General features: G+C 37.9%; 1 protein-coding gene across 2 annotated transcripts in view; it reads left to right on the plus strand.

Moving 5' to 3' along the window:
• Positions 1 to 21,292, plus strand: part of DENND5A (DENN domain containing 5A) — a 62,558-nt gene that overhangs the window by 22,660 nt on the left and 18,606 nt on the right. For both annotated transcript variants that reach the window (XM_059825761.1, XM_059825762.1), the window contains 7 exons: positions 3,233 to 3,420; positions 11,664 to 11,981; positions 14,112 to 14,327; positions 15,234 to 15,468; positions 15,939 to 16,089; positions 16,749 to 16,842; positions 19,981 to 20,112. In XM_059825761.1, coding sequence (XP_059681744.1) covers positions 3,233 to 3,420; positions 11,664 to 11,981; positions 14,112 to 14,327; positions 15,234 to 15,468; positions 15,939 to 16,089; positions 16,749 to 16,842; positions 19,981 to 20,112 — 1,334 coding nt within the window. The remainder of the gene's footprint in view (positions 1 to 3,232; positions 3,421 to 11,663; positions 11,982 to 14,111; positions 14,328 to 15,233; positions 15,469 to 15,938; positions 16,090 to 16,748; positions 16,843 to 19,980; positions 20,113 to 21,292) is intronic.

Raw genomic sequence — 21,292 nt, forward strand, 5'->3', positions numbered from 1 at the left:
CCAGGCAATGCTTTATTCTGGTGGCTCAACTGCATTGCATGTTACCTGTCCATAGGGACTGCATATATAATTTTTCCCCTTCTGCTTCCCTTCAGGTTGAAAAGAAGCTTAATCCTGGCAAGTAGCCCATCTTTCTGGTTTATCCATATTCGTTATGAAGATCTCCAAACTTCTCTGTAGTAATGGTCTTCCACTGTATGGGCCAACTCTTTGCCTTAAAGCAGCAATGTGAGAGTTGCATGTGGAATGGAAATTACTTAACAAATACAACAGTATTTCATTGTGATCCATGAAATAGGAAGATTAGAAGGAAAAAATATTCCAGAATGTGATCATGTAATGTTTTTAAATTTGGCCAAGTCAGAGAATTTCTGTAGGAACTTGATAGACTTCTCTCTGATAGAATGTGAGAATGGAGAGGTGGAATCATGGTCCTTAGAGCTGCCACCTTCTTCCCATCCTGCACCTCTCCTTCCAGACCCAAGACCCCTCAATTCTTCTTTTTTCCTGGATTTACTTGCTTTTTACAGTTCAACAAAAATGTCTAGATATACTAGACATACATAAATACTAGTGTAAGTAACTTCTCATATGTGCTTTAAGGGATGATGTATTTTACCTACAGTAATTGGTTAGAAGAATAATCAGCCTTTTTCTGTGTTCTTAAGTGGACATGTTAAAAAGTAGCGAATTTTTTCTTTGCACAGTGATCAGTTAAGTACTTTCCAAACTAATAGCACACTAGTGGGATATCATTTTTTCCCCTACCAGTGCTCTTGTACAATACAAGGCCAAAAGACTCTGTCATTTGTACCAGAATAAGCATATTCTGATTTCAAAAACAAGAGCAAGACCACTACTTAAGCGCTTCTTTCCTCTGTAATTTTTTTGTTGTTGTTATTTTAAAATCTTATGTAATGCTTTGGTACTAGAAGTGTGCTGCTTTCTTCTTTTTTTAAAACCTAAAAACTCCATGCCCTGTCAGGACAGGTATAACTTAAGAAAACATTTAAGTTATTTTGGTTTAGATTTGCAGGCTTCTTGCTTTTGTCCTTGCCTTTTGCCAACAGCTCCTGACATGCCTAAAGCCTGCAGAATGTAGTGATGGGTGACTTGCAGGCTGAATAGTTGGGAATGGCTTAAGCCTTGTGGATATCCAGAATCGGAGAGCTGCATTTGCAGATAACTTGGTTGCAGGAGGTAGCCGCTGAGTGAATAGAAATTCTGAATTACTGATGTTACTTTGTAATTAATTTGAAAGGCTAATACTAAAGTTAGCTTAATGACAGAGAGGGAAGTTGTATTTAAATTAGCCAGCAGGATTAGACAGGGGGGTTTTGTGTAGTAGGAAAACACTGTTTCTATTCTGAGACTTGTTCTTTCAAATAAACAGGCTGAATACAAACCAGCTGGAATGTTTGTATATCTATGGCTACATTTAAAGTTCTTTTTAAAGCTGAAGAAAATAGGGTATGGAATGGATTCTTCTTCTTCCAAAAGCTTATCATTAATTCATCACTTCTTTGCAGTCAGGCTGTGATTAAAGCGGCAAACCAATAAGTAATTGTGAGGGCAGAAACTGGTGTCCAGGCGGAATAGGGAAGTGCTGCTGGTGATGTTCATTGATTGTTCCCTAACATGTTTCAGTCCAAGTAAGCTTTTGGCAAAAGCTTTAAACTGTTTAAGCTATTCTTGCTTGTTTTGATTGAACACTCCTTCAGTCACAGGCAGATCTACTGTGAGGCAGTGCAAGTAGCTGTGTGCAGTAACCTTTTCCACCAGCAGAGATTGATCTGAACAGAAAAATCAAAAGCCTCGATTGCAGAATTATGACTGATGTTAGCAAAACTTGTGCTGAGTTCCTCTTGGGTTGTGGGACTCTTTGCAGACCCCAAACTCTGCAAATTTGACTTCAAACAAAATTAATCGTGACTGCCAGGAACTGAATTTCTTGCCCCTCTGTCTTCTCTGAAGTCTGAATGGAGGTTGGCTAAAGAATAGAATTGAAGACATAACTTTAGAAAGTGCACAGTTTAAGCTTAAATTTTCTCCAGAGCATTTGTTTAGAACAAATGTTCTTTTTTGCAGTTTTCATTTGCACTCTGCAACAGTGTGCAACAGCTTCAGAAACCTCTACACCTGAACCTGTGCATTCAAAGATATTTTCCAATTTCATAGTGTCTGTAGTTCTACGAACACGTTAGGAGAAGACACGCATACCCCACACCCCAACACACATATGAAAGATACTGATTTTTTTTTTTTCCCTTCCTCCTATTCCCGCCCCCTTTCCTGTCTGGCATTAGATATTGTTGCAGTATCATTATAGCTTGACCGAAGGTAGGAATTGTCTTAATCTTGTGAGATTGTTTTATACTCTTTCCAGCTTGGCAGCTTGAAAGCATTCTGAATGTTTCAACAGTTGTATTAGACCACGTGCTCTGAGTTATTCTGGTGTTGCCTTCTCCTTTACAGGGCATAGATATCAAAAACTGTTAAAGATGGTTCTGTAGTATAAAAGAGGAGGGTGAGGTTTTGGCCCAGCATACTGCAATGTTAACTGCTCTAGCCACCAGCTGCTGAATAAAAAGATCTTTTGGTATGCATGTTGCACAGGTGCATTTAGCACTGCTGTTAAATTCTAGGAGGAGTTGAGTTGTTTTTACATTGAACTGAGACTTCGGTCTTACATTGCAAAGGATAAATGAAGCTGATCCTTTTTATTTTCTACACAGTTATTTCAGTCGCACTGTTGGGTTGGCTACTGTACAGCATGCTTTATAGACATTTGAACACTCTTTTAAAAAATGTTTATCTGAGAGATACCAGATGTCTTGGGTTTCATCCAAGGCTTCCATAGAAAGCCATAAGCACAGAGAAAAGAAATTATTTCCGACGTTTTTCTTAGCTGATTACAATACTGCTTCCATACTCAAACTGGCGTTCCTGGTAACCCTGGTATAGGTAGCAGAGGGTGACTTAATAGATGCTAAGGCTCAATTTGCTCATTTTCATATGACTTGTAGAATGACCTACTTTGCATTGAGCTCTCTTTGTTGTTTCAGCAAAATGTGCTTAGGTGTACAAGTCTGGGCTTTCATTAAGATGCCGCTCAGCTAGTACTGGGTTTTGTGGTTTCTGTTTTAAAGCAGGCTCTCATTTCTTTAACTTAGATTAATTTACTTAAAAACGTTTGTGAAAGAAGTATTTTTTTTTTCTTGATCTTTTTCAGATTATCAGAGACTGATGACTGTGGCAGAGACCATCACAGCACTAATGTTTCCATTTCAGTGGCAGCATGTGTATGTTCCTATACTTCCAGCATCCCTCCTTCATTTTCTAGATGCTCCTGTCCCTTACCTCATGGGCTTGCACTCTAATGGGCTGGATGACAGATCTAAGCTGGAACTTCCTCAAGAGGTGAGAGGAGCTTGTCTTGATTGACTAAATATAGTACATGACTATAAGGGAAGTGAGAAATGACCCAAAACACTAGTGCTAACTGTAACAGCCACTGTGAAGTTCTTGCTGGCTCTGGTTTAGGATAGCTCTTACTTTATTTTTTGGAGATGCTGGAGAGAATCTGGTGAAATAGATAAATAAACCCCTTTTGGAAATTGTATGCTCTGATAAAATTAAACTGTAATTTTACAGGTATTGATGCTGTAGGGTTACAGAAAGAACACTTTTGTGCTGCAAAACTTAACCCTGTAGAGCTAGGAAATGCAAGAAAGTGCAGTGTCAGTTCACCAACTGTGGCCAAAAGGCCATACAGCTGCTGCTGCATGGTGCTGAGTGAGCAAAGCTTGACTGGATTCAGCACTGTGCTGTGCTTGGGCCAGTTTCTGCCTGCACGGGATTAGGCTGGGTTTCCCCACGCTGCATTTCTGAGTTGGGGTTTGCTTATGTGGACCCAGCCTGTCAGGTCTCCACACAAAAACTATTTCAAATTTTCCTCTAGAATGCATACTTCAGTCTGCAGCAAAATGTCAGCATCTACTTGAGCAAACTGGTGCTCACTGGGATAGTGCTCAGGAAGTCCTCCCTTCCAGTGAGACTCTGTTAACAGCAGTCACTGTATAAAGGAGAAGCAAATAGTCTGTGAAGGTCCTGCAACTTATACATGGGGCTGGTTCAAACTGCATAGAGGTTCTTTTTATTTACTTTATCCCACGGTTCGCTTCACAAATATTCTTTTTAGGGACATGCCAAGAGAGAGTTTAAGAGCTGGTTGTGAGGATCAGGGGACCAAGAGTGGTTGAGGTAGCAAAGGACACGTCTGGAGGAGCCAGTAACCACCGGTGGGAAGTATGTCAGGTGGCTGGTGCCTGGCTGGCTCGTGAGGCAGTTCCATCAGTCATCTGAAGGACTTCTCTCATGCAGTGCCACTGAATGGTTTATTTGCTCCTGTACAGGCAAAATGCTGAGTCTTACCGTGTGGTCTGGCTGGCTGTTGTCAAGAAGCTGGACCCCTCTATCAGGTAGCCCTGTGGGAAGCGAGTACTTGCAGAGTTATTAGCTGCGGAACAACACAGCTCTGGCCTCTGCTAGAAGTCTGCTTTCTTGTAGGTGTAACTTTTCGAGGGTGGGACCAGGTAAGCCATGGGACACACCCTACTGATAGGCACTGGTAGGATTCTCTAATCTCTGCCATTTTCTCTGGTAGTCTGTTTTCTTCTACTATCATTTACACTATTAGGAAAGCAGAAGTGTGGCAGGCAGGGTGTTTTGTGGTGGTGTTTTTTATTTTCATTATCAGGCAGTGCTGCAACATAGCTTGACACAAAAAAACCTTCCTAAAAAAGCTGCATGGAATTAAAGACAAGATATTTTTGTGAACCTCCAGTCTGGTCACCATGCCAACATTGCTCTTTTTCTCAAATCCATATGCTGGTAGTTTTCATTTGTTTTTCCTGGCAAGTTCAGAGGAAAATTTCTCTTCAAACGGTGTTATTTTTTCTATGAAAACTAAAGTATTTAATATCTTGATTTATTTCTTATCTCCCTCTCTTTTTTTTGCACTGGCATAATTAATAACAGAGTAATGTATGTTCTTGCCATGAAAAAAGTCTGTTGCTTTGGTTTACTACACTTTTACATAATTTTGGATGTACTGACAGGCCTAAATAACATGGTTAGTACACTTTTTAGAGAGGACAGCTGGTGAAGTAACATGCGTGTGTGGATATGCATGTTAATATGCACTATGGACGTTTTCACTATTATAACAAGCTTCTAAAAGACTATCCTCCTTTTGTAATGAATTTCCTCATTTTAAAATCACTGTAATACTTCCAACTAAATAAACATACTTTAATTTCAAATAGATAATTTTTTGAAAGGTAAATGGTTTTGAAGAGCTTTGTCAGCTTACTGACAAAAGTAAGGTAGTTGTTTTATTTTTACATGTTAAAAATGAAATCAAAGTAGTATTAAAAGATAAACTGGCACCTCAGTTTACATCTTGGTTTACAGATAGCTTTTTATGAAGGTGGAGGAGTAGATTTTTTTTGATAGTATCTTACAGAGATCAGAATTGTCTGGGAGGGCAGGGAGGGGAGGACGCCCAGGACTGAGATAGCACCAGCAGTGCGCCCATGTGATGGAATTTGCTGCAGGACTTAAACTTGTCCTTCTGAAGCTTCAGCTTTTCTCTTTCTTATTCGAAGAATGAGCTCTTAAAGCTTTGTACACAATGAGTATGACTTAGTCTGAGAAATCCCCTTGGTAGTCGCTGCTGAGTAAGGTTTCCTGTGAACTGTTGAAGTCCTTAGCACTGCAGGCTGGGAATGTAGCTATGGCATAGAAACGGACTTGAACATGTGCTGGAGACTTCGAAGATGACTAAGAAGTTATTCTATACCAATAGATTTGCTTATCTGAAAGGCAAAGTAGACTGGCAGCTCACTGTTGTTGAGACTTTCATTGTAGAGGGTTTACTTTAAAAAAACCCCAAAAAACAAAACCCCAAAAAACCTGCTGTTGCAACAAGAAGTAACTGTAAATGCACCATTTTAAAATGTAAAACAGAATTAAAAATGCATGCTGGTCTCACTAAGTGAAACTACTGGTCAGTATCAGTATTTCTGATATTAATAATTTAATCAGTCAGCTTTAATATATTTAGAACTGCAGGTTACAGGTTCATCTCAAAACTGCTTTGCTTTATGATTAGGCTTTCAGATACCCTTCACTTAAAGAGCCAAAGAATTCCTGACATAGAAACTGACAAGGAATATGCATAAAATGTGTTATGTAGGGGGCATATGGATTCTATTATTTGTACTTCAATAAAGACAAATTTATCATCAGTAGAAAAAGGGGATATTAATGTTTAACATTGCTTATCTCTAAAGTTTGGAATGTATATGGTCCATTATGAAATCATCAGGGTTATATGAGGAACTTAAATTCCAAGTCCTGCCTCTAGGCTCCTGATTCATACATACAGTAAGTATCAGAATTTTCCGTAGTTATCGCAAAGAGTATATAAAGAGCTGTTCTATGCTCTTAATTTATTCTGAGTTCTGCAAAGAAATGTATAATTTTTTTCTTTGTCTTGAAACTGCATAAACTGCATCTCTGTTGCTAATCTAGTTACATGGATGCATGGGACAGCTGCTGTTAAAGCAATATCTAATTTAGACAAGGGCCAAAGAAGTGAGCTGTGACAGAAAAATCTAGTTAGTGCTTCTCAGTTGAAGGGCACTGTGGAAGAATATAATATTGCTCTCTAGCATAGTGAGCCTGAGTGTCACTGCAGACTTCTTGATTGTGGTTTTATAATGAAGTTTTAAAAAGACTAATTTGTCTTGCTCAAAGTGTTTTAGGCTAATATATGTGAAAATACTGTCTGTCCTAACTCGGTCAGGTTTGTTTAAGTCTTGCACACGTATGCCATAAGGCTTGTTTTGGTTTACTTGTGGTGGCAGTCTCCCATATTTTGGTCACATCTGGTACTTTAAGGGAATGCTTTACCATGGGAGCATAGAAACCCAGCTGTATCCTACAAGTTGATGCTTTGTCAGATGATGATTAAAATCTTCAGCAAAATAACTGCATTAGTACAAAATTCAAGTTTAGACTGTCCCTTGGGTACATCAGAAGACAGTGTCTGGTGGAGAATTCAGTGGAGTTCCTGACTCTCTGTGGCCCAGTAAAATTGTAGAAAAGACTCGAGGCTTACTGTAGGGTTGAGTTTCTTGTATCTCTCAGTGATACAGTGCACTTAAAGTTAAGCTTGTTCTTATACGTATTGCCGCTTTGCTGAGCGCTCTTTCTGTGTGCATGAGCGTTCTTGTGGTTTCCATGATAGCTGCATCAGAGGCTTGTAAGGAACCCAGAAGAGGAAGCAGGGCGGAGGGGTGGGCATGGGAGAAGCGGTGCTAGAGTAAGGTGCTGCAGAAATCAAAGTGGAAGGGAAGAACATGTAGCTGTTTCAGATGTTGCTGGCAAAAGTATGGTTTGTTTATCGGTAAAATTGATCCAAAAAGTGGTTAAAATAGCTTTCTTCCAGATCATAAACCCAGCAAGTACTAAAGTAAGATTGTTTTTTTGATGTGTCTTTGAATTTCCTTTTAAAGAAACTTTTGCAATACTATAGCAATATATTTTGACAAGCAAGTTAATCTGGGCCATTTCATGCTGCTGGATTTGCATGTGTGTCTTGCTACTCTGTAATGCAGGAGAATGGTGGAAATTTAAATTATTTTGAGTCAAAATAAGCAACACTGAGTCTTCCAGCACTGTTTAAATCAAAGGTAGTATCTCATTAAAAACAAGCTTGTTTTTAATGGAGTGATCCGAAGGGTCTTGGGCAATAGCTGCTTCTTTTAGAAAAGTTGAAAGCTTTTAAAAGCTAAAATCCAGTTCTCTGCTAATATAAGACAGGTATATATTATCAGTATTTTTATTTCAACCGTTAAACAGATGTTATCCGGTGCTAAATCTTAACAGATTCTGTGGAGTTTTATTTTTGTATGTTGCTTTAGAAGATAAGATCTCTTGAAAAGCCTTTTTTCCTCCTGATGCCAACACATTTAGACCAGACTGACAAACGTAATTGTTTTGAAAGAGAAACACTACTTTGTATGCATTCTCAGGCTATCTGCTGGTGTGATAGATCCTTGATAATACGGCAAATTTGTTGTCAGACTTCAGTTTTATGTTTTCCTGTACTTCAGTGTTAAACAGTTACTTGAGTTAAATTCATGTTTTTGAAACCTGCAGCTGTAAGTTGTTCTCAATCACAAATTCTGGGTTGACATGAAGAATAGTACTGCTGAGAATAAATGGAAAAGGTCACCATTTACTCACAGGAATGGCACAGGAGCATCCTTTAGAGTTTAGGACAAGCCAGCCATGTGTGTATAAATTTGCATATCCATGTTTTCTGTGTGTTAAGTGAAGTGGGTGGTTATTTACAAGGTTGGGACCTAATGCACATAGGTGATACATGCTGTAGAAATGCTGTAGATGAATAATTTTTAGTTTTTCAATGCTGTATTCAAGCAGAAGCCTTAACTCGGAACCATGTTTCAGTCTGACTGTCTAGGAGGGGTTATGAAAACCTGTATGTAACCTATAGTTTGAACACCTGTGGTGCACAGAGAATTCAAGTAGTGGTGATTGTGCTATCAGAACTGACTGTTCTATATTGTTGTAGGCATCTATTTGCATACCATGTAATTATGTATTAACATTTAAAATAAAGCATATTTTCTCTTTAGGGTGTCAGTGGGGTGGGAGTTTACTTATTATTAGTGAATATTAGTTCCTCCTTAGACATCCTTTTGGCAGAACCTAGATCATTTCCTTCTATATTTTTGAACAGAGCTGAAAGGAAGGATATGGGCTTGATGCAGGCATTGCTAGATATCTGTGGGGGTTTGGCCCTTATTGTACTTGAGGTCAAACTAAAGAATTGCAATTGTCCTCTGGCTTTGGAATTGATGGGTGTAGTCCAGACCCCACTGAGCCAATGGAACGTTGTGCTGTTGACCTCAGGGGACCAGGCTTTGGCTTCAGATGCATGAACATTGACTTACTTGCATCCACATTTCTAAGATTTGTAAGACTTTCACCTGGGCACCCTGTTATTTGTGATGATAAAAGTTTATGGGAAAGACAGGTCTTTAAATTGGGATGTGACACCCTTGTTCCTTAGTGTAGTGTCTCAGGAGAATCATTTTATCGTGTGATGATGTTATGTGTCCTCTCTTGTAACAATCTGCTATTGAAGTGGTGTGTAACTATTTGAGGTTTTCTTTTGGTCGGAAAACCGATACCTCGGCAACAAATAAAAGCATATTTGACTGTTCTAGAGACCTGAAATACCAAGTGACTAACTTAAGGATGCTCTTTTAATTGTATCTCTACTTACATATGTTGCCAAGTACCTTGTCTTTATGTCATTTTAATTTTGTATGTATAAAATAATGATCAATGTATCCATAGAGGCTTACATATAGAGTTGTCAGCTGTTCACAGCTCGCTCAACTCTGCTGCTTCCAGAAACAAAATACCTTAAACTTTGTGATCAAAGAACTGCTTTATTTTTTTACTTTGTGTACTTGCCCAGTTCCTAGCATGCAAAATGCTTTGGATGGCCATGATTTCATAAAAAATAAGTGCCACTTCATTTCTCTTGCTTTTTAAAATAAATTGAAGGTGGGGACCCCTCTACCCTTACTGGTATTCCTTTCTGTTGTATCTATAGTGTTAGCAGCATTGTGAGACTTACTGTTTTGGTGTCTGTTACTGGTGGTTTATTTACTTGAGATTCTGTTTTTACAGAAAAATGTTGTTTTGGTACCTCTTGAAGGGCTTGTGAAGTGAGATGTCTTTGCCTTTTCTGTTCCCTGGGGAACATGGCCTTTTCAGAAGTGCTTATGCAGTTCTTGAGGATGACCTCAGCCTCCGTAAGTTAAGGGAGGCTAAAGCCATCTACTGAATCTCCTTTGCCTATGCTGCTCTAGGTAGTCCTCTAACTTATGGGTTATTAACCAGGCACTGAATAAGTGTAATCCTCAAAAATACTTTTTACACTCTTTAGAGTATTGCTGCACATGAACCTATTTCTCTCTCTTTTTTTTTTTACTGCTTCTATATAGGGCAAATTCTGAGAAATATAATAGTAAGTTGCATGATAAGCAATCATCATTAATGGCTTAGAGTATTTAAACTATGTGTATTGCTCTTAAAGAGAAACTCTCCAGAAAGAATATTTAACTGTTGGAAGAATTAGCCAGATGAGCTTAGATACTTATAAGCAATTTTAGCAAGCAGTAAATTTGGCTTTTTCTTTGTTGGCAAGGAGTTTATTTTCAGTGTGAAGACTAGAATCGCTACATTGGTAAGCTTAATATTTGGTTACTTTTTGGCCAAGTGCTTTTTAGGTATAGCAAAGCTTAACAGAGAATGATGTTTTCTGCAGAATCTGTGCTAAGGTAAGATAATCCAAAAAAGAAGAAAAGTTGAATGGCATCAATTAAATAGAGTTTAAAAATGGGGAAATGCAATTAAACTGCTTGAGGAGTTTCCTAATGAGTCTCTCTTGATATTTCTCAGACAGCTTGTGATGAATTAAATGTTTTTTTGTTCTTCCCTCAGCACCGATTGGCAGGCATTGTGCTTAGCTTCAAGACTTTATTTCTCTCATGTCTTGATGTGCTTACAGTGTTCCTGATAAATATTAGCTGACTTGACTTTTAATCATCACAGAACCATGTGTATAGTGGGGTTCTTGAAGTTCCTAAATTCAGGTGCCTACTTGAAACATGAGAGAAGAAAAACTGAAATACTTCTACAGAGAAGCAACGTTTCTTCTGTATACTTAACTTTCCAAGCAGATTTCACAGGGATCCTTGCTGTGAAGTATGTAATTATGTAACATTAGGAAACCATGTTACAGATTTTGCAATGCAGAAGCCAAAAGGGGAAACCCTCCGTCACCAAATACAGTGTGAGGTCAATCCTTGAAAGATATGTAACTTCTTTTGATGTTGCTGTGGAAGCCACATAGGTGGTTTTTCTTTCCTTTTTTTTTTTTCTTGGTCTTTTTTGATGGTAAATGAGATAGAGGTTGGAACTGGAAAACAGAATTGAAACTAGTTCAATTCATTTCTCCTCTTGGAAACAAACTTCTAAACTCATTCAAGGCATTGCTTTAGTTCTCAAGTTGCTTACAAAGAAGAGAAGATAACTTTATTGCAGCTTCTGCAATATCAGTACAACTTTTAGAATGGATTTTGCCAAATCTCTTGGAGTGGACTGATAATCTGAGCAACAGGCAGTCACCTGCTTACGTATGCATGTGTATAAAATAGTGTTACAAATATCCTGTAGTTAAAATCTAGCCGTATGTGTATGAAAAAAAATTCACACATCTGTACCTAATATATCTTTTGTACCTAGTAAACAACTTCAGAGTCTTCTTTCTCAGTTACCTCCTGGAAACACCTGGAAATGCAGGCCTTGTGCTGCTTTCTTCAAAGCCAACCAACCAGTCCAGTTATGGTTGGTGCCAGTCTGTTTTACAAAATAACCAAACAAATGCAAATGTATTTGAGTCTTTTAACAAGCACGAAACCCAAAGGTGAATAAAACGTGACCCTTGTGCTTAGTGATATTGTAATGGTTTCATGTTCTAAATTAAATCCCAGGCTAACCTGTGCTTTGTGGATGTAGACAACCATTTCATCGAGCTGCCAGAAGACTTACCCCAGTTCCCAAATAAACTTGAGTTCATTCAGGAAATTTCAGAGATACTAATGGCTTTTGGAATTCCACCTGAGGGAAACCTTCACTGCAGTGAAAGTGCCTCCAAGATGAAGAGCCTCAGAGCATGTGACCTGGTTTCTGATAAAAGAAATGGGAACATAGCAGGATCACCTTTGAATTCCTATGAACTGCTAAAGGAAAATGAGACTATTGCAAGACTCCAAGCACTTGTTAAAAGAACAGGTGTGAGTCTAGAAAAGGTAAGCTATGAAATTACCTACAGTAGCAGGTGCTCTGAAGTCATGGTCCAAAGACTCTGTTTGTCTTCATTAGAAAGAACTTTATGTTAGTATGTTCACAAACCTTGTGAACATCTGTAGAGACAAGGGCAAGCTTGGGGGAGAGGGGGAGTGGGATTTAACCCCACAGCATCTAGTGAAACCTTTGGCTATCCCCCAAATGTTTCTTTGCCAAGATAATGCATTTAAAAATACACCTTGTCTTGTTTATTCTTGGTTTTAAGACCTATTCTAAATTTACACCACTTATGATATACATGGCTAAAACTGACATTCAGATAATCCTGAAGTTGGAATCCAATCTTGGTTTCAATAAGTATCTATCTTTCTCATTGTGTGTAGAAGATGTATAATTTTGCTTGTATGTAATATTCTTGCCATAGGGATACTGTGATGCTTTTTTTTTTCTGGTTGATGTTGTAAAGTGCATTAGTGTCTGATTCCCAGCAAGTGAATGTGCACAGCTTGTGGTGACCCTGGTTGGATTTTTTGGGGTGATCAGAATTGGGAAAAAAAAAGTTGTTGCTCTTTTTGCAGAAAAGATATTACCTGAAAGACCACTGTAAGTTTTTTGAGCCTTTGTGGAATGGAAAGAAGATTTTCTCAGCAAAGGTTTTACTTCTTGCATGTTTAAATTCTCTTGACCAGTTCTTCATTGCTGAGTCTGATTCCTACCTGTGTGACTTGGGCTACAGGTGGGGCCAAACAGAGATAGAAATTGTGAGACCTACAATAGGTTGGGGAGGAGACCCACTTTGTGGGGAGGGAGCTGCAGGGGGGGTTACAAGAGGAGGCATTTGGTTACTAGGCAGGATTAGGTGCTCAAATCAGCTGTCTTCATCTTCTCAGGTTTTTCTTTTTGCATCGTTTTCTTCTTGTTCAGGGAAAAATTGGTAAGAAGCTTTTGTTCTTTTGCTGAATGGATTGGGAAGTGATGAGAGAAGTACAGGTCTTTTTAAAAATTTCTTGTAAGTTTTTGCATATTTAGGCCTTATCTACGCTGTGCTGTCTTCCACAGTAGTTGAAGCCCCATTTTACTAGCCTTTTCTTTGATGATAGGAGTGTGTGGGTTATAACTGTCAAAATTTTCTCAAATACTTAAATAATTTTAAAAACCTGCTTAATACTAAATACCCAAGTAATGGAGAATGTATAGATGCAAGTGCTACTTATGGGATACAGTTAGAAGAAATGGCTGAAAAGCAGAGCTCTCTCTAGCACAGAGCATGGCTGTAGGATGCTATTTATACCTGGCCTTGGACTGCTATAACCGAGGTGCTTTAAGAAGCAGGGGACAGCTGCAGCAACTGCATCATTGTGCAGATGTTGTAAGCTCTAGATATTATGTCTAATTATGTGTGGCGGTGCCTCTTATAATAATTAACAAAGGTGGGGTGGCAAATGTGTATTCAAAATAGTGCATGAATGCTTGTGGCTTTGAATATCTGAATCTCATATTGCTGTTTTCATATATCTTAGCCCACGTGTTAACTGAAAATGCACTTTATTTCATTAAAGATTACTCTGGGCTATATACTGATGAATTGTGCATTATGCCGCTAAGGACTTAGGTTAAAGGAAATTGGCTACTAGACATGCACAGCTTCTTTTTACTGTGCGTTTCTGTCTTCATTTGAAAGCTGGTATGTATTGGACTGTAACAGTACTAAACCTGGACTTCTATTATGCCAGACAGAAATATGTATTTGCCTAATATGCAGGGGTACTAAAAACCCCTAAAAAGTCTATGCAGGTGATTAAAGGGTAAAAGAAAGTAAATTAAGTATATGGCATACGTGGGCATGTATATGGTTGTTATCTATCCTTTTTAATCTAATGCATATCCAGTGCAACCAGTACTAAAGTAGGTTATGGTTTATTATTGAAGCTAGAACTTACCTAGAAAGAAACCTTTGTCTATAAGTTTTGATGTTGCTGTTTTATTACAGTGCTTGAAACTGTAAGTAATTTGTTTTTATTGGAATGTTGACTTGAGGAGTAGCAGCTGAATGGCAGATTAAGATCATGTGTACCTAGAATACCTGACAAAGCAACAATACAAATTTTTTTTGTGTTCCCTTACTTTCTCAGTTGGAGGTGCGAGAGGAGACCAGTAGCAAAAAGGATCTTAAAATTCAGTGTGATGAAGAAGAATTCAAGATTTACCAGCTGAACATTCAAATCCGTGAAGTTTTTGCCAACCGCTTTACACAAATGTTTGCAGATTATGAAGTATTTGTCATTCAACCCAGTCAGGACAAGGAATCTTGGTTTACAAACAGGGAACAGATGCAAAACTTTGATAAAGTAAGTTGTAATAAGAAGATAAGTCAATGTGAAAAGTAAAACAGTATTGAAACCTAAGACTTTGTTTATTGGGCCATAAAATGGAAAACAGTACTGTCAGAATTGTAATTTCTTCCTTAAATTTCAGTATTCCCCAAAAAAGTCATATCTTGTATATTATGTGGAAAAATATATACATACACACACTTAAAGATACTCTCTTTAGGATACTGTAGAAAAATACAGCTTGCTATAGAAAAATAGCTTAGAAAGCCTCACTTTATGGCTAACCTCTACATTAAGGTAAAATATTACTAGTGAAAATTAATTTTTTTTTTTTTAACCAGAGGAATTGCTGAATATGTTAATGGACCCCACACAACACTTACGTACATGTGTACCAAATGTATCCCTAGCTCTTTTCTAGGGAAACACAAGACCTAGTTCTTCAAATTTTACTACTGTTGCCTTTACTGGAGACCAGATATTTGGCAGCAGGATAATTCATGTGGGTGAAGATTATGTTGCAGCACTTCCTGCTAAAACGCTAATCTGATTCCCATCAAATCATATGAAAAGAGTCTCATCAACTTTATAAGCTTTAAACCCAGCCAGAAGTACATAATATCCACACCTGCGGTACTGTTGTTGTGGCTTGCTGGGTTCTGTTGAAATTTTTAGAAAATCAAGGAAATACTAAACTGTGATTTTAGCAATTATTTTGCTATATAGTAGGTGATTGTCATGAAACTGAAGGTTTCATATAGACTGCCTGTTTCAGAGATAAAATTGGTGTGTGTAATAAAACTAGGCTTTAAGTGGCACCGAAGCACTCTAATACATCCTTGATTAGAAATATTGGTGCTTTGGGTGAATGTATCTCTCTCTGTGGACTTCCAAACACTCTTCTCTCTTCTTGTCTGTTAGGCATCTTTCTTGTCAGACCAGCCTGAACCTTACTTGCCTTTCCTTTCGAGATTCCTGGAAACCCAAATGTTTGCATCTTTTATTGACAATAAGATTATGTGCCATGATGAAGATGATAAAGACCCTGTTCTGAGAGTATTTGATTCTAGAGTGGATAAAATTAGGCTGCTAAATGTCAGGACACCAACTCTGCGCACATCTATGTATCAAAAGTGCACAACCATTGATGAGGCTGGTAAGAGTAATAAGCCACTTTCTTGACACTTAAGAAAGTAAAGCTAGTCAGTGCTGTTTGTTGTAGACATTAAGTTAAAGTTAAGTAGCGATTCATGCTTTGAAACCTCAAAAAAAAAAAAAAAAAAAGACCAAAAAAGCTGTGGTGTAAAGCTTAAGTGGGGAACTAAATGTTACATAGGAGGCTGAGATGTGAGATGAAATTAATGTAAAGTTTAATTGAACTCAGCTGTTTTCCTGCATGCTTTGTGTGAAAAATGTTTGAGCTTAAGAAGATTAACATTTGTCTCCTTTTGGTGTCAGTTCTTTTGATATTTAATAAACTATTGTACTAGTGTATCTGTTGGGGTCAGTAAGAAAATTCCACCTCCTCTCTTAAATATGACATCTGCTTTTAGCTGAGGATATGTGATTATGGATACACGTCTGATTCAGACTCCTTTAAAAAAATTAACTTTCTTACTATTTCAGAGAAATCTATTGAATTAAGGCTAGCAAAAATAGATCACACTGCAGTCCACCCACACTTGCTGGACATGAAAATTGGACAAGGGAAATACGAGCTTGGATTTTTTCCTAAGCTTCAGTCTGATGTTTTATCCACTGGACCAGCAAGCAATAAGTGAGTAAGCTAGGATAACAGGTGCTAGATTTTGGTGAGATTTATAGAATGGTACTAAAGCAGAGATACTAGAAAGCAAATTCGGTATCTTTTTTTTTTTTTTTCAAGTGAGAACAAATCAGATGATGTGGGTGGGTAGTGTATGGATGTAGTGTATGGTTTTTTGTTATGTCTCTTGGGCTTTTTTCTTTTTTTTTCTTTTCTTTTTTAAATCTGAACTTCCAGAAGCAAATTGACTTAAGAAAGCCCTATTATGTTTGAGGTTATAGTTGATGTACTTTGAGTTACTCATAATTACTGTTGATATAAAAGTAATCTCTTTATTGGATCTCAGTTAAGAGCTAGCAAATATTTTAGGATATCTTCTTATAAAAACTTTGGAGGAAGAGGAAAAAGGTGTAAATTGTAACTGGATATCATAAAATAATGGAAAAATACAAAGCAAGTGTATGTGATCTAAGTTTCTGAAATCCCTTGGTTGCCCAATGTTCGATTCTTCTACAGAGATTCTCTGTGTGTATTTGCAGCTGCACTTTTTCTGATGTAATTGATGTTCACATGTTCAATATACAATAAGATAGAAATTTCTTATTTCCCCCATTGCCGTTCCCCTTCACTTAACTCTTAACATTTGCTTAATAATATTCCTCCGTCTGTAGGTGGACAAAGAGAAATGCTCCTGCACAGTGGAGGCGGAAGGACAGACAGAAGCAACACACAGAGCACCTGCGTCTTGACAATGATCAGAGAGAGGTGAAAACTGTTCAACTATAGAGATCTGATTTTTTTTTTTTCCCCCCCTAATTGCCTGAATAATGCTCTGTAACCTTTATGAAATGTCTAGACAGTTACTTGCAGTCCATCTCTGCTCTCCCTTATTTGTGTTTAATACAAATGAAGTTCCTGGTCCTTAGCAGACCAGAAATACTTAATTTCTTATTCTAAAAGTTATGCCATTTTTACCACTTCTCAGGACAAAATTATTTCATCCTGTGTATAGGAGAGTTCCCTGAAAATGTTATCACGTGCTTTAAAGTTTTTTTTTTTTTTTAAAAAAAGGGGGTGGGGGGAAGGGAGGTATTAATCTTAACAGTTTTTATCCATCTATTTCCTGTCTCTAATTAACTTAGTCACCCTATGCTTTTTTTTATGTATTTGATGGAGGAAAGATAACCACCTCCAGAGAGTGATTAATTTCATCCTAAAATCAGAAGCACTGCCTTTTGAAGTTGCCTGTTTTTCTTCTGTAGACCATAAAAGAAGTCTTAAGGTGGCAAATTGACACACAACCTCATGCTAAGGTGGGAACGTGAACCCCACCCATACTGTCAGGTTTGTGTCTGCCTGTTTTTACACAGCACAATCTGATGCTGATTTACCCACCTTCTGAACTGATAACTTCTCTCACCAGTGCTTCTACAGCTGATGCAGTTATTCTTTGTAGTGAAGGGATTTTGAAAGATCTGGGTGATGTGAACTAATTACAGTACAGTTTCTGATCCATATGATACAGACTGCAAACTGTTACACCGGCTGTTGATTTACAGGTAATTTCAAGAATAATCTGGTTTAAAATATAGGAATTCATTTTTTTGTTTAGTAACCTCAGAGCTTTACTTTGTTTAAATGTATGTTGTTCATTGAAGACAATATTCTCTTGCCTTGTCAACTATCTTTGGAAAAGCTTCATTTGGAATTTTAAAGTAGTCTTGTGTCTGTTAGGATAGTGTCAAAATGAAGTATCTTTGTCTGTCCAGTTCATTCTTTCACAGCAGTGATGAGTTTAATTGCCTTTCCAGTGTACTCATTTCCAGAATTTTCTCACAGGTTTGTTAAAATTTTGTTCAAGTATAGTGTCATCTATGTCATCAATAACCATGTAATAGAAGAATGTCTGCATAATAAAAAAAGCTATGAGTAGTTTCTGGCTTTGACATGTTCCATACACTCAGATAACTCTAAAGTACTTTTTACTTAGAAGTAACAGAAGTGAAGAATAGTTGATTTGTAACCTCATTATTCTTTTTAACCATTATTACGTTTAGCACACGTAAACTTCTGAGATTTCAACTAGGTAATTACAACGGCAAAAACCTACCTCTAGTGTCAGATTTTTTCGTTTTGTTTTTTTTTAACTGACTCTCCATGTGTTGATTATCCTGTAGGAGTTCTTCTGTCGTATGAGGCAAATAATTTCTGAGGAATAAAAATTACAAATACATGCTTAGGTGAGGGTAGCAACTGCCACGTTAATCTGTGCTGGTGTTTTAGGGTTTTATGCTGTACCTTGTTGATTACATAATACTGATTGGACGTTGATTCCCCTCTCCCGGGTGAACCAGAAACTTCCCTATTAAGTCTGAAAGAAAGGGGAGGGAGCCCTTCTCAGGTGAATGCTGGGGATCAGGCTGAGCAGGAGGCAGTGGTTTCCAAGTGCAGTGTTGCGAGTTTTAGACAAATTGAAGCTTTGGGCAGCCAACAAAAATCTGTGGAATTGAGACTTAGTGGCTTTTAATTTGGAAATATTTGTGCCCAGCGGAGGGCAGAGTTTACACCAATCCAATGACTGAATACCATCTTTTCTTTTTTCCTTTCAGCTTCATTACTTATGAATTTATTTTTATGTTGAATGCTTGGGGGTTCTGCATTGTATTATGTCCTCACTCTTTTCCTTTTCTGTTTTGCATGCTTGCTTTTATTACTTCGTATGTGCTTATCACTTTCGCTTTACATGGTCTGCTTGGCTTTTTGCTACCAACTTGTCCTGCCAGCACCTGGACTTTTCCATGTCAGAGCTTCAGTTGCAGTTATGTTTAGACTGGGACCAGCATGAATGGCCCTTCATGCCCTCTAGAAAATCTGTGTCAGAGCATTATCTGGTATGTCCAATGCACAATATGACTGTAATCATAGTTCTGGATAAAGATGCATAATTAAATGTATATATCATAGCTCTTTAGTGCAAGGCTGATGGAGAAGGTGCCGTTTTCCCTCTTTGCAAAGATTATATCATGTTTGATAAATCTGTCTATTCACTGATTTTTCAGTTGGTCATTATTTCAGTGTAAGCTAGAGAAGTTACCTATTAATCTGAAATACGTACTAATCGTGAGTATTCTGTCAGTGCCTGTACAGGACTTTCTCTTTATGACTTATTCAGTTAGCCATGTGCCAACCAATCTGTGATCACCTGTCTTTCAAAACATTTGTCAAATTATTCTTGTCTCTGAGGTGAAAACAATGGCAACTCCTTGATGGCAGTAACAGGAGCAGAAAAACTCTTTCAAGTATAGTGAGCTCAGGAGATTATTTTGCTCAAAAATGCAGATGGTTCACAGCTGAGAGCTGTTAGTAGCATTTTGCAGCTGCTTCCTGAAAGTCTGGGAGGGTGGGTACGAAACAGGAGATCTTCAGAAATGCAGGGCATAGCACAGATCTCAGATGTTGTCAAGCTCCAGGCAAAGTTTTCTTGCGGTCCCCATGTAGACTGGTCTGCCATTTGAATAGTCTTGGTCTGGGTAATTATTACAAACTTTCATTTTATATGAAAAAATAACAAGACAATTCTCAGTGGTGGAGGGAGTAATTGAATCTCTATGCATCCAAATATCCTTGGCAGTTTATATTGTGTTTTTGTTATTCAGCAATGTGTGTTCTAATACTAGATAGGCAACGTAAATGGGGATTTGACCTGCAGTGAAATAGTACCTTAAGTGTCTCAGCCCAATATAATGCTGGAGATGAAAAGGGGCCTTTTCTGAAAGGGGATCTGATCCTTTCCTCCTCATTGCACAGGGTTGGGTTATAAAGATAAGTTTATCCTTTTTCTCTTGGCAAAGTAGTCTCACTTGCACTTTTATCTCTATTTGTCAATTTTCTACCCCAAAACAGAAGTATATCCAAGAAGCCAGGAATCTGGGCAGCACTATTCGGCAGCCCAAACTGTCTAACCTCTCTCCATCGGTAATTGCACAAACAAACTGGAAGTTTGTAGAAGGCTTGTTGAAGGAATGCCGAAATAAGGTAATACAGAAAATAATTCTGTTCTCTTGCACCTCATATCCATCCTTTATGGACTGTTTCTTGGCCAATATGTTTGAACCCCCCCTCTTCTGCCATCTGTTTCTGCTTTATCTGTGTAAAGATTTTTGCATGGTAGTGAGAAATTCGTGAAGAGATAACATATTTAGAAATTCTGCAAGGAGTAGAAACTTTATCAGCAGATTTATGATAGAGAATGTAAAATTATTGAAAGAGATTGAATATTCTGATGGGTCTTTATCATCCCGCTACCCATGTCTATTATAGCTTATTTCAGTTATCACTAATGAGACTATATTATTTCAACAAGAGTGAATATTCCAAAAGAGGAGGTTGTGGTGAAAATGCAGGAGCTTTTCTCATAACTAAAGGAAGTGGGTTAACAAACTTCTGAAATGTATGTTTTCAAGCACTTAATGAAGAAATTTGGCATTAGTTTGTAGACATGCTTCACCAGCATGTATTTGACAATATATTCATCTGAATTAAATGTTAATGTTTATACTAACACAGGGAAGAGGATAATTGTCAAATAGACACCTTCTTGCCTTAAGTCAGTGGAGGTCATATAGCAATTTTATGCCCCTTTTCATAAAACGGTGTTTAATACATGCATCTACTTCTGATTTCACTGTAGTTTTTTGTATGTATGAAACTGTCCAAATAATCTCCTTCACTTAATAGAGGCATATGACAGTGAAAATCTTTGAAAAGACTTGACTCTTCCACTGTGGGAATGCAACTCTAGGGAATGTATTGAGCCTGCTGTTAGCAGAGAGAGAAATTACCAGGGGAGGTGAGGAGGGGAAGAAGCTAGAGACTAACTTAGAGTTCTTCGTCTCAACTAAGGCTGTGCATAGATGCCTAAGGGAGTATTAGTCATTTGAGAGCTACTTTCGAATAGCAACAAAGATGAAAAAATGTGTAAGAGATGAGCAGAAGTGATTCCCTAGTCATTTTCCCCTGCAGGTAGCTATATGATGAATGTATTGTGACTGGGAGACTGTACTTTAAGAGTTGGTGAGAGCTTTATTGACCAGTATGAAATTGTGCAAGATTTAGGAGAATGTGGCTCAAGAGCTGCACTCCAGAATGGGTTTGGTTTAAATGCAAATACCCTTCTGACAGAACAGGGTCTCACAGGAATGATGTATCCCTCTGC

This window comes from Gavia stellata, chromosome 17, assembly GCF_030936135.1.
Source record: "Gavia stellata isolate bGavSte3 chromosome 17, bGavSte3.hap2, whole genome shotgun sequence".
Classification (NCBI taxonomy): Eukaryota; Metazoa; Chordata; class Aves; order Gaviiformes; family Gaviidae; genus Gavia; species Gavia stellata.